The sequence below is a fragment of the Maylandia zebra genome, linkage group LG7, assembly GCF_041146795.1.
Source record: "Maylandia zebra isolate NMK-2024a linkage group LG7, Mzebra_GT3a, whole genome shotgun sequence".
Taxonomy (NCBI): Eukaryota; Metazoa; Chordata; class Actinopteri; order Cichliformes; family Cichlidae; genus Maylandia; species Maylandia zebra.
Genome location: NC_135173.1, coordinates 33,348,128 through 33,361,758, shown reverse-complemented (window position 1 = coordinate 33,361,758; position 13,631 = coordinate 33,348,128). Strand labels below are relative to the sequence as shown.

The 13,631-nt window shown below is 40.0% G+C and overlaps 1 protein-coding gene across 4 annotated transcripts in view; it reads right to left on the bottom strand.

The window, feature by feature from the left end:
* shroom3 (shroom family member 3) overlaps positions 1 to 13,631 on the bottom strand; it is a 78,681-nt gene that overhangs the window by 33,889 nt on the left and 31,161 nt on the right. For 3 of the 4 annotated variants that reach the window (XM_076886266.1, XM_076886268.1, XM_076886267.1), the window contains one exon: positions 8,904 to 9,092. In XM_076886266.1, coding sequence (XP_076742381.1) covers positions 8,904 to 9,092 — 189 coding nt within the window. Of the gene's footprint in view, positions 1 to 426; positions 1,775 to 8,903; positions 9,093 to 13,631 lie in introns of those variants that run through there. The other variant, XM_012915873.3, reaches the window with a different exon arrangement.

The following is a 13,631-nucleotide window of genomic DNA, read 5'->3' as shown; positions in this document are numbered from 1 at the left end:
TTTTTATAGATGGATTAAGATGTTCTAATATTAGTTAAGGTTTTATTTTACAGTTGTCAACTTCAATATTTTTGAATAAGCAGCACAGCAATATGAACCTAAGTTTATCACAATCTCTCAGATGCACTTCCTGTTCTTTCTCCTCAGTTTCCTGTCTGTTTTCACTGCCACGCAATCCAATAAAGCCAAAAAATTCCAGAAAACAATCTTTAAAAATATCCATTCATCCTCTTTGACTATTGATTGTGGTTTGCAAGTACTGTGTACATGCAAAGCTTGAATTTTGTTTAAACTATACAAACTTTTAACACAAGTCTTTTAGCAAACCGCAACCATTCCTAACCTCAAACAAACCAAATTCTGGCCTGTTTTCATTAACCTGTCTTTCATCTTTGAGGACATAAATTACTCATGTCCCTGTTTTACCTGGAGGTGAATCTGAGGACTTTGGAGATGAGGCCGGTCGCCAGGCTGTTGACGCTGGCCTCCGACGGTGACCGACACAGGGTCCCGTCTGACCGGCCCAGCTCCGTTTTCTTCTGCTTCTTCCTGAGCTTCCTTCGATAGAATGCCTCCAGCAGCTCCATGGCTTCGACTTACAGTCCAGGTTATTCTAGTTTCTTCTCTATTGCTTTCTCCTTAAAACTTCCCGAGGTTCTTCTTTTTCTTTTAGAAAGTCCCGAGAAGATCCATTTCCAGACAGTTTATCCTTTGCTCCTTGGAACTCTTTGATGTGTTCCCTTCTAAAAAACGTCTTTCTAAAAACCAATTTCTACTGAACTCCACTCAACTTCAACTACATGCTTTGCAAGACTGGCAAAATGCCATATTCCGTACAGAAATCTACTCTCAACTAAAATCTACTTTACTGAACTTTAATTCATTACTCCAACTATTGGTTGTCCTCTCCTGACATACTTTTCTTTAACTTCTAAAGTACTTTTTAGCTTTTTCCACCTTTTACCTCCATTCTACCTTGCTTCTATTCATAACTAACAAAAATAAATTTTTTCAGTGTAATCTGTGTGTTTAAAAAAGCTGCAACATAAATCTATCCAACGGCTCTGTTTTGGAGGGTTTTTTTGCTCCTGTTTTCCATCTAAACTCCTGCAAAAAGTCTTGCGTCTACTGTCTCTATTGCCTGTCTGTCCCACTCTCAGATCTGCCTCTTCGCTCAACTTTCAGTTTGATGATGGCAGATCAGGTCGAGTCCGGCTGTGTCGGCCCCCGGCTCCCAGCTCGTTAAGCAAATGAAGCAATTATGCGTCATTAGGCTGCCGTATGATAAAAGCATGAAATAAACATCCCTGGCAAAGCTTGGTCTGGACAGTAGCTGTTGATGTGGTGTGAATAGAGAGACACTGAGAATCTGAGAAGAGACAGAGAAAGAGAGAGAAGGGAGGGAGGAAAAGGGAGAGGAAGGCTGAGAAACGGCGAGATGGAACGAGTAGCAAAATGGGAGGGAGGATGGAGAGAGATAAAGTTTGGTTAGACCATCAGGGTGGAGGCAGTAGGTATGAAAACGAACTGATAGGAGAAAGAGGGCTAGTGAGCCAGATAAGTAGGGAGTTTTGGCAGAGTCAAAGGCAGGAAATAAAGGATAATAAAATTAGGAGCAAGTCTGGGACTGAGAAATAAACAATAACAAGTCCAAAGGTGAGAGAGGAAGGGAAGAGGAGCAGAACAGTGAGGAAGAGGATAAAGAAAGGCGAGGAGACATAAACAGAAAAAGAGAGAATTATTGAAAACAGTCAATTGCTGAGAAACGGATTTTGAAGCCGCAGGGAGAAAGATGTCTCATGATGCTGCATGTGGTCCTAATGTGAACAATAAACCGATTATTGTTGACTGCTCGGGGGACCACTTTCAGAAGGACTGGTGACGTACTGAAAAAGGTTAAGGATCACCAATCGGAGGTTAGGGAAAGTTAAAAACATAAAAGACTTTTTTTTCCCCCCATTAAGCATGTTATCACACAACAGGTTTGTTAATGTTTCAGCCTTGCAAGCTGAAACATTAACAAATACTTCACCAATCCAAACTGGGTGAGGTAAAACAGTAATAACTCTGACGTACGCAGACATATGTTGGCGTTTCCGGTCCAGTCATAATCTCTTAAAAGGAATGAAATATTCATAATGTTACTGCAGTAAAAGAAAATGCACATATTTGTTTTTGTAATGCTATATTTATGCATTTCTTGCATTGTTACACTGTCACATCCACTAACTCTTTGCTCCTGATGGTGATGGAGCTTGGTGAGTTACTTCACGAGGATAAAAATGGAGGTTGCCAGTTTCTGTCTCCCTTCTGGGGAATTATGCTGAGTTTGTTAATTTTCTCAGGAGGATAATATTTCAAGGATAATATAATTACCGTACAAAAACCTGGCATTTTGTTTTATCCTTGGGATTTAAATGCTAAATAACAAGTGTTAACAGTAGTTGTAGCAGTAATTTCTTTTAAGACCAGTGAGACTTCTTTATAGACATTTGACGGATTATTGATGACCTAGGAAGGTGACCTTCCCTGCACTATTGCAAATACGTGTTTGTTTCGGATCCCTGATGTCATTCTGTATATTGTTGATTTAGCTTTCATATCTAAAAGATGAGTATAAGCTGCTGCAGGTTTAACCAAAAGGTGAAAGTGTAGCTCCTCCCACTTCAGTAGCAGATGCCTACAGCTGGGTTTCCTGGGAGTCATGTGTCATCGGAATGGCATTAAATGTATCTGAGATCACAGAGCGAAAGGGACGATGAGGCGGCGAGGAAATCCTCTCTCTTTGTCTGAATCAGGTGCCGAGGATGGTCTGACCTGCAGCTCTGTTCTAGAAAAATTAACTCACCTTTCTGTCCTAATGCTGCAGAGCTGTGTGCATGAGAGAAGCTACTTGTATTATGGAAATCTTCAGTGATATCTGTATATTTCACCAGTGCTTCAGATTCATATGTTCAGTAATAAGCCATTCCATACGTATAAAAAGGTCAGTCAATCAGAAAGTAGTGGAATTCAGCTCCTCACGAGTAGTTATTCATACAAAGATAGAATATAAAGCGGACATGAGCTTGAAATCATATTTAAAATTGTATTTTAAATATAGTTTGGATCAGTAATACAGCATATAGTTTTATCAAGATAGCAAAACTGACTGTACCACACACTACATGGCTATTGCCTCACTAGAACCTGTGGGGGCTACGTACCTAAATATAAATGTCTTGTGTGCATCAGGATCTAGGTGCTAAACTAACGGTTTAAAATATAAGCTAAATAAAAATAAAAACTGAATCAAGCTAACTTATATAAAAGCAACTTTAAGATTTAGAGAAAAATCTAATAAAAAAAAGATGTCAACTTTTATCTAACAAGCACTCTATAATTTTAACCAAATGGAACCAAGAAGCTAATTCTAAGCTATTAAGATAAGCTAAGCTAACTTTAATAAGACCTAAAAGCTAACCATACGGTAATTAAAAAGAAAAAAAGAAAGAAGCTAAATCTAAGCTACTATGACAAATAAACCAATTTAAAACTGTGAGGATCCAAGCTAACGGGATGTGCAAGCTAATTCTAAGGTTATGGGCCCAAAGACTCAAATGTAGCATATTCAAGAGGCCATAGTAACACTGGTTTAGGCAATCTATATGTCATTAAGCTAAAGCAGAGGCCCGGATTTAATCCATCCCAGAGGCCATTTACTGCACTTCTTTACCTAGTCTTCCTCTGAGCTTTTTTATCTTTTGTCCACTTCCCTATCACAGTGATGGTTAAAAAGAAGCCGTGGTTATAAGACCGTTTATAACTAAACTGTGTGTTTGAGGAAGGAAAAATGAAACAGATAATTTAGCAAGTGCTCTGATTCCACAATTTATTTACTTAGCTAAGTTTAGCTTAGCTCAAATATAGAAATGGAGGGAAAACTGTTAGTTGGTACCATCCCCCCATTCCCCACTCTGAAATAATTATAATACTATGTGATTAAGTAAATACTAATATGTTCGCCAACCATAGCTTGAAGGATAGACTACAGGCAGGTACATTTTTAAAAGTCCAGTCTTATAAAAGACTGAAAAGTTCAATCAGTTTGCAGTATATATTAGATCTGTTCACTTAAAACTACTAGAAAAGCATCTGTTTGGTGTAGAACAAATAAATGTTTAATTTTCTCTTGTGCTTTTCTGTTGTCGTGGGAAACTGTTCCAGCCCATAATTATCTGTCTCCCTTGCCCAAAATCCAAAATTGGTTTGTGTTACTAGTGTGTTTGTGTCAAAACACAGTTGTGACACACACACACACACACACACACACACACACACACACACACACCTTAAACATATGTGTGTGTTAAATATATATCTTCTTTATTCATCTTTAAAATCAACAATTTAATCACTGTTATTTAATCAAAATACTGCAAACCACAGAGTAAGAATAGCAGTACACAATATCTCACCAGTTAATGTGCTCACTCAGGGACCACTGGAGCTCCTTCCATTGTTTTGGGTATGTCCCTATAGACTATTAGACCCCTAAAAACTATTCCAGTGTCTGTTTAAACTGTATAACTGAACACACTATGCAAGAAAAACAATAATACGGGTTTCCACTCAGCTGAGGTGCGTTTGAGCCTATTAGAACACCTGAAACCTACTCAGAGATTGGTTTGATGCCTCTGAATTAACGCCATGCCAGTTCAAGTTATGGATAAGGAAAATCTGCCCTAGGTTTAAAAAAAGTTCAGTTTGCTTAAGTTGCATTTTCAGTTTAACCCCTTGAGGTGTAAGTCATTATCAATCAGTGATGATACCAGTCCTAATCCTATATTTCAGAGAAAGGCAAAAACAGGGTTAGAGAGGATACGGGTCATCACCAATAAAGTCCTCACAGGTTAATAATGTGATGGTGGATGCTATTTACACAAGTCTGCTGTATCCCAAAGATGCCTTATACCTTCTTCACACCTTTTCTTTACTCCCTTGGTGCTTTCCATTGAAGCTAAGGTAAAGTGATGAGGAAAACGAGTTATGAGGGTTTGCTTTTATTTTTTTTATTCAACCACAGCAATAGACAGAGTCAAAGACAGGTGTAGTTCTCAGGCCTGAAGACTGAAGCCCACATTTAAACCTTCTATGGGACCTCAGTAAACACTTCTCTGATGAATTAATGAGCTTAGTCGCTATCTTTGTGTCAGATGTGAAGTCCATTTTGTAAATTTTAGCTTATCGAGCTTATCGAAAGGAAGATAGACTACACAGTCAGATCGCCCCCTGGTTCATCCAATCGTCATAAACACTCATCACGAGGCTTCAGAATAAGACTGCATGACATCATGGTAGACCAACCAAAGATTTCTATTCAGGATGCTTTGAGTGCTGTGTCTCTTCCTTATAATGCCTTATTGTAATCCCCAGCAGTTAACCTAAGTAAAGTAAACCAGAGTGAAGCCAAATGGAGATTAGGAGGTATGATTAATCCTCAAATCGATTGATCGAGGTGAACGCATGCACTGACTGGCCTGCTCGGTTTGTGTTTGAGCTGTGCCTGAGAGGGAGTTGTTTGTGTTAGAGTAGTGTATGTGAGTAACTATGTGATGATGTTGCTTCAGAAAAATGTGGTGATTCAACTAAAGAAACATTCTGAGGAGGAAAAAGGAGTGAAGAGAAAGGGAAAGATTGTAGGAGAGATGAGGGAAAGAGGGATGAAGAAGGCATAGAAGAGCCTGTGTGTTTATAAATCATTCTGTCTGTCCTCTCCAGATTAACACCCAGCCTCATGGGACTCTGATGGCCCACTTCCTGTTTCTGGATGACCAGTAAGACACGAGCACCACTCAGTGGCATCTGATAACCACCCAGGGCCCAGGGAATTGTGGAAGAATGGAGTCACTCTGCTTGTTTATTTGGCTCCTTGAGACTACTGCTGGAGTACATTTTAATGACCGTGTTGTTGCAGGCACCATGCTCAAAAGCATGTGCAGGAAGTTCGCTGTGGAGCCCCAGCCACCCTTTCCCAATGAAAGTCTTGGATATGTCGTGAAGTTATGAGTTTCACACGTTGCAAGGCAAAAAGAGAGAGAGAGGGAAAAGCAGTTTGGTGCGCAGGCTTGTGCTTAGTCACACTAGCACCCCCTTGAGTCTGTGACGTTAATTACAGACACACAAACCCTTCCAGAACATGAGCTGAGCTCTGTATTAGGATGAACCCCTGGTGCAGTGGTGTTAGCATTTATAGACTTTGTCGCGAGAGACTGATGGATGTCCACACCGCAGATAATTCATCATTTCTTTAGTTTACCTCAGACTAAACTAAACACCTTTGACTGCAGAGCTAAATAACACTAAAACAATGAGGCAGTTTCAGCGTCAAAGGTCCTTGAGGTCTGCAAATGAAAAATTTAAGAGATAAATCTATTTTTGTATCGGATTGTGAAATCAATCCCTAATTATTTTATCATATAGAAATAAACCAAATGATTATTATTTGATTCATAAGTGATATATAAATGGGCAGGAGGTTAGCACTGTTGCTTCACAGCAAGATGGTCATGGGTTCAAATCCAACACTCAGACCAGGACTTTCTGCATGTTCTCTCTGTGTTTGTGTTCTTTCCTGGTACTCCGCTTCCTCCAACAGTCCAAACACATGTAGTTAGGGAATCTAAATTGCCCATATAGGTGTGAATATTGGAATATCTGTGTGTGCTATCCCTGTGACAGACTGGCATCCTGCCCAATGTCTACCCCGACTTTTACTCTATAACAGCTGGGATAGGCTTCACGCAATCCTGAATTGGATACGCGGAAGTAAATAGATGGATGATATTAAGTTCAGCTTATCTTAGAAGTTGTTCCTGCAGATTGAATTCAAGTTCCAAAGAAATTAAAATCCTGTAAGAATCAGGAACATCGTTTCAAGTGTTTATTGTAAATGAGCTCTTCAACACTGTCTGAATTTTGGGAAAAAAAAACAAAAAACGGTCAAAGCTGATGACATCACAGAGTTTACGCAAATTACAGGAAGCTATAAAGATGATGCTGCTGATGAAGTCACTGGTTGGTGGTTACCATAACAACACAGTTTTATTTCCTGTTGAGCTGAGCTTGATTTTTAAGGTCACAAACACACAACAGGACATCGCAATAAATATCACACCCAAAGGAAACACATGCAGGACATCCTAACACCGGTGCCGAAGACATCCTCAGCTGACCGCCAACATCACTTCCTGTTTTAACCTGCATGGCATAAACCCAACTGACATTTAGGAAAATAAAGGGAGAATTATTGACTCTGGAAGGAATTGTTAATGAATAGTTGGCAGGAAATCCCAGTGAGCAACACAATGGCTGTAACCATAATTACATGCACACTGTCATCCTCTCTTTTTATGGCCCTCTTTGTTTAAATGTGTATGATGTCATTTACATACTGACATTAAAAAGCTTCTTATTCTAAATTTCTGCATTTAAAAATAGTTTCCAAAGTTAACCAAAGCCATCAGCTCTAACATGTCCTTGTATTATGTTGAAGAGATATCAACAGAAGTTAAACTTCGTCCAGACTGTACTACAATATAGTACCAATTTCTGCCACAAGATGCAGCACTGAGTCAAGTTAACCTTTATTTAACCAGGCAAAAGAAAACATTCTTGCTTACAATGGAGGTGTCCAAATTCATAGGCTGCATCCTCCTGAGGCCGGATTTATAGACCAATTACATCACAGCAGCGCGATGAAGGCTGTCCAAATTCGTAGACTCCGACAAATGCAGCCGACAAATGCATCCTCCTTTTCCCCAGATTCGAAGGATGGGTCGGGTGTATCCTTCATGGCCCACTATATCCCAAAGTTCATAGCACGGCCCAGCCAGTTCTAGTTTCCAACAATGGCGGCAGCTACTTAGGTTTAATATTACTCTTATTACTCTTTCTGGGTCTGTTACCCACCAGCTCAATAGCTAGCTGAAGCAAAAACAGCGAACTCCCAGCACAGTGTTTTCAAACGCCCCGCAGTCTTTTAAACATGGTTAAACATGGTATATAAGTTACTTAGATAAAATAAAAATGGATTGTTTTTTTGTTTTTTAGTGTTTTATTTGTTCATGAGTAAATCGATTTGGCTGAGATTACAGCTGAATAAACGTCAACTGAAAAATCGATTAAACAGAAGCGTTAGATGATCGAGAATTTACTCCAGTGTCCTGTTATATTTTCGATAGCAAGGAGCAGGCGGCCTAGTTTATTAAACTCCACCGAGACAGCTGGTGACGCAAAACTGAAAGTTAGACCGTCCAGGTTCACAGCCCCTCACTTCTGGCCTACCCGGCCTTCGGAGGACCTGGCCCACGTAGACCACGAAGGCTGGGTCCTCAGGAGGATGCAGCCTCTGGATTTGGACCCCTAATGACAAACAAACACCAGCACATATCTAAGGCAACACAACACACCCAGTGGTAAAACGTTGCCCCTAGTGGTGAAAATTTGATCTTTTCCTGCAGTAGGTAATTACAAAAAGTACCTTTAAATATATCTTATAAATTAAGTTTCTTAGTAATTTTAATGCAACTGATTTTAAAAAGTGAGAGCTTGTGTTAAAGTACCTTTTTTGTCTCTCAAACAGCTCCTGATCCTAAGAGCTTGAGCAAAAAATCCTAAAATGTAATCGATGGCACGCTAATTTTAGCCAATTATATCATAACCACATGAACACAAACTCTTCTCCATGGTTATATTTCTTGCCTAGAAAGGCAGAAAAAAGAAACCACGATCTAAAACCCTTGTATACTACAGCCGCATGTGGAGAACTCCAAAGACAGACAGGTGGCAAGAAATGATTGGATAACTGCCATTTGAGGACACAACTGATTGGAAGGTGATACAGGCTTTCAGCCACCTCCTACCGGTTTCTGATGCGTAGTTGGACTGCCGAACATGGTGGGCTGTGATGTAATGACCGGTGCGTCTTTTGTTCCTGTTGTTCTTGTGGTGGTGGCGGCGATGGAATGGAAGAAGGAGGAGGAGGAGCAGGAAGAGCAGAAAGAGAAACCGTTGAAGGCATAAACTCTTCGATGTATCCCGGATCAAGCTCCCTGAGGAAAAACATAGACAGAAAATTAAAGTTAAACAAAATTTTTGTTTCATCCATCTGCAGCTGAACAAGGAAGCCAATACGGAACTGCAGTTCCTCCAAAATACCACTTGAGGCTGGCTCAAAAAGTGAGGCAGCCTTCACAGACTCCAATGCTAAAGTGTTCAACTCTACATTAGAAATAAAAAGGATTAAAACCTGCTATGAAAAATAAGTTGGTCTCTATGATTAGTTTCCTGCTTTAGAGAAAATTTTCAGGGGAATTTTCTAAATAATCGGTCACTTACTTAGATTTTGTAAAGGCTTAGAATTTGGGGGTTGATTTGATTAACAGGAGTAGAGGCACAGAGAGCTGTAGGCCTCACCTCCTCTAATTAAAATCACCGAAATTCCTAGTCTTGGTTTTTGGGCCATTTTTAATGGAATTATCGGACATATAATAAGGCTTGTTTTGTCATACAGCATCCAACTTAGCACACCACCCTCTTATCCAAATATGGTTACTTTGGGCTCCAGAAACCATACAAGGCAGCGGCTAATAAAAAAAAAAAAAAAAAAAAAAAAAAAAAAAAGGCCACTGGTTGATCCACATCCATATATAAAACCAGTCTATGATCCTTTCAGAGATGCTCATTTCAAAGAGCTGCCTTTATGACCACCTTCATGTGATGAATTAAATGGAACTCTGGAATTTGTAGCTCTAAAAAAAACTAGAATGTGCATTTTCTGAAGAAACTGCAGTGTGAATGCTTGAATCTGAATGTATGCACTGAAATGAATTAATTGCTGAATTCTAAGTTAAAAATGTTGAATGAGATGAAAAATACAGAAATTTGCACCTGAAAACACAAGTGCTGAAGTGCTAAAAGCTGACGTTTACACAGAAGAAGAAGTTGGAAAATAGCTGAAAATGTTTTAAAGGTAAAAGAAAATTTAGAGTCAGAAAACATCTGAATGAATATTAAAAGTTCATATTCTTTGAATCACTGAATGACTAAAATGTGATCCCTCCACTTGGATCAACACAATTTAAAAAGTTTACATCTCTGAGCTTTGAAAGACACAGTGTTGGAAAGAGAACAATAATGGCGACATTTTGAGGGTAAAATGATGGCTGTAACACTGTGGACACAGCAGCAGTTGAAAGAGAAGTGTTTAAGATGAATCTTGGCAGAGTGAGAGAGAGCTCGTTAGGCAGGCAGGTGTCAGCCTGGTTGCTATAGAGCAGGGGTCACCAACACGGTGCCCGCGGGCACCAGGTCGCCCGCAAGGACCACATGAGTCGCCCGCGGGCCTGTTCTAAAAATAGCTCACCATAACAACTTACCAGTAAGCTGCATCTATTTTTATTTTTTCTTGCTATTTTTTTTTAATCACAATTGCATTGGTGTTAATTTGTTAGAGATAATATATTAAAAAAAAGTTTATTATTAAATATTAGATCATGATCTAATATTTAGTGCTAGCTGGTCTCCACGGAAACAGTTGCCGTGAAGACCAGCAAAGGCAAAGGTGAGGAGATGAGGAAAACATGGCGGAAAAAAGGAAGAAAACATATAATTTTCACAGTGAATGGGAGGAAGAGTTCTTTTTTACCACTGTGAAAGATTCATGCATGTGTCTCATTTGCGGGGCAACTGTGGCAACGGCAAAGCGGCACAACGTGGAGAGACATTTCCGAACGTGTCACACAAGCTACCATGCTAAATACCCAAAGGGCAGCACACTGCGAGCGGAAAAGGCCCGCGAATTAAAGGCAGGTTTGAGCAAACAGCAGTCTTTTTTCACGAGACCGGTGAAAAACTCTCAAAAAGCAACCGAAGCCTCATTTAGAGCTACACATTTCATGATTTAGAAAAAGAAGGCATTTTTAGACGGGGAGTATTTCAAAGAAGCAATGATGATAATTGCAAAAACTGTGCTTAAAGACGAGAAATATGGAAACGATGTAATCTCCACTCTCTCTGATGTCCAGCTGGGGGCAACTACAATTGTTAGAAGAGTGTCGGCTATGTCCGGGAACTTGGCCGATCAGTTGGATCAGGATCTGGCAAAGTGCAGTTGGTTTAGCATCCAGTGTGACGAGTCTGTCGACAGCAGCAGTACAGCACAGCTGGTGGTCTTTATCCGGATGGTATTTGATGGTTTCTCCACAAAAGAAGAACTTCTGACACTCCTGCCACTAAAGACAACTACGAAGGGAGTTGACATCTATAACGCGGTGAAGGAGTTTTTCGCGAAGAAAAAGGTACCGTTGGAAAAGCTGGTATCAGTGACTACCGACGGGGCTCCTGCTATGATCGGCCGACATACGGGATTCATCGCTCACTGTAAAGGTGACACAGAGTTCCCAAACTTCATGCATTACCACTGCATCATTCACCAGCAGGCGTTATGCGCAAAGGTGATCGGCTTCGAGCACGTCATGACTCCCGTCGTGAAGATCATAAACAGCATCCGCTCCAGAGCTAAACAGCACAGAACATTCAAGGTGCTATTGGAGGAGCTGTCAGCTGAATATGGTGACCTGCTACTACATACGGAAATCCAATGGCTCAGCAGGGGACAGATTTTGCTTCGTTTTTTGTCACTTTTGGGTGAAATCAAGGAGTTCATGCAATCCAAAGGGGAAGACACATCTCTGCTCGAGGACACTGAGTGGACACTTGACCTTGCGTTTTTAACAGACATTACTGGGAAACTGAACCATTTGAACTGTGAGCTGCAAGGCAAAGGTAAGACTGTTGCTGACATGATAAGTGCTTTAAATGGATTTAAAGCCCAGATGAGCATCTTCTCTGTGCATTTACAGAGAAAAAAGGTGCTGCACTTTCCCTCTGTGCAGATGGTGCTGAAAGACAATGCTTCTGCATCTGAGACTTTTGACAAAGTTGCAGAAAAGTACACTCAAGTCATAAACCGACTTGGTCAAGAGTTTGAGAACAGGTTTTGTGACCTTGATCAGCTTGAGCCATGTGTCTCATTTGTTTCCAATCCTTTCATGAATGTGGACACAACATGCATTGCTGAGCAACTAAGTTCAATGTTCAGCTTGGATGCTGGACAGGTGGAAATCGAAATTGTAACATTGCAAAATGACGTCCACCTCAAAGCCTATCTGGGTGCACCAAACTTTTGGTGCCTTGTTGACACAGAAAAGTACAGTGGTGTGTGCACAGCAGCTATGAAGGTTGCCAGCCTGTTTGGTTCAACCTATCTTTGTGAATCAGCCTTTTCTGACATGAACTTCATCAAGAACAAACACAGAACACGCCTCTCCGATGCACATCTGCAAGACTCACTCAGAGTTGCAGTGTCAAGTTATACCCCAGATTACAACACACTGGTGAACAGCATGCAATGCCAGGTTTCCCACTAACAGACAAAGAAAGCCATATTAGATGTTCTCAGTGGCAACATTACAGTGTCATGTCAAAGTTGAATTTAATTATTGAAAAACAAATGTGTTTGTTAAGTGTAACATGTGACAATTTGCTTTAAAATGCTGCCAATTTGGTGAAAAGTTCTGTAAAATTTGAAAGTTGATTTTTTGTATGTTACATACATACAAAAATAATGTATGTAACAGTGCATGATTTGTTAAAATTTGTTAGTGGTAAGTGAAAATCACTTCAAAATGTAAATACTTGCAGAGATATATAGAAATAAAGCGTTGCATATTGATATTTATGTTTCCTACCTTGTTTCCTACTTGCATTCTTTATAATTATGGTGAAAAATAATTAACATAATTATTGTCCGTACATAGATGAATATCATTAATTATTAATGATAACACATAATTAAGTTAAACTGAGGAAATTTGTTATTTGAGAAGTGTGTGTCAAACTGGTAGCCCTTCACATTAATCGGTACCCAAGAAGTGGCTCTCACTTTCAAAAAGGTTGGTGACCCCTGCTATAGAGACTGCACCCAATGGCTCCATACACACGCACACAGACATGCACCTCACTTTTGCTCCTTAAAATGAACAGTCAGCCCAAAACAAATCGTTCCCAAAAGAAAACGACAACTTGTATTGACAAAATTCTTTCACCGTGAGTGCCAGCAATGTCCAGTCTACCAAATTCTCAGTTTTCATGCCTGTGGAGTTTATTATATGGACGTGGTGACAGTGTAAAGACAGCCTGTACTTCTGGTTTTCAAACAAACCTTCTGAGCCATTTCAACATTAGAGTCTATGGAAGAGTTGGAGGGAGGAGGCTGTGCATTGGTGACATTTATGAAAGAACCATAACACATATTACAATAGTAAACACATTGGATGAAAGAGGACAGCGATGGCTATGTTTTGAGGGTAAAATGATGGCTGTAGAGCAAACGCTGCGGACACAGCAGCAGTTTTAAAAAAAGATTTTAAGATAAATTCCCCCCCCTCCTCTCACTCTAGCAGTTGAGCTGTCTCACTCTAGCGGCAACATTCCGTCCGATACACACCCATTATAAACTCTGAAATGGGTGGAAAAAAAGTATGAAACTTAAACTGGAACTGAAGAAAAAGTATAATAGATATTGAAAA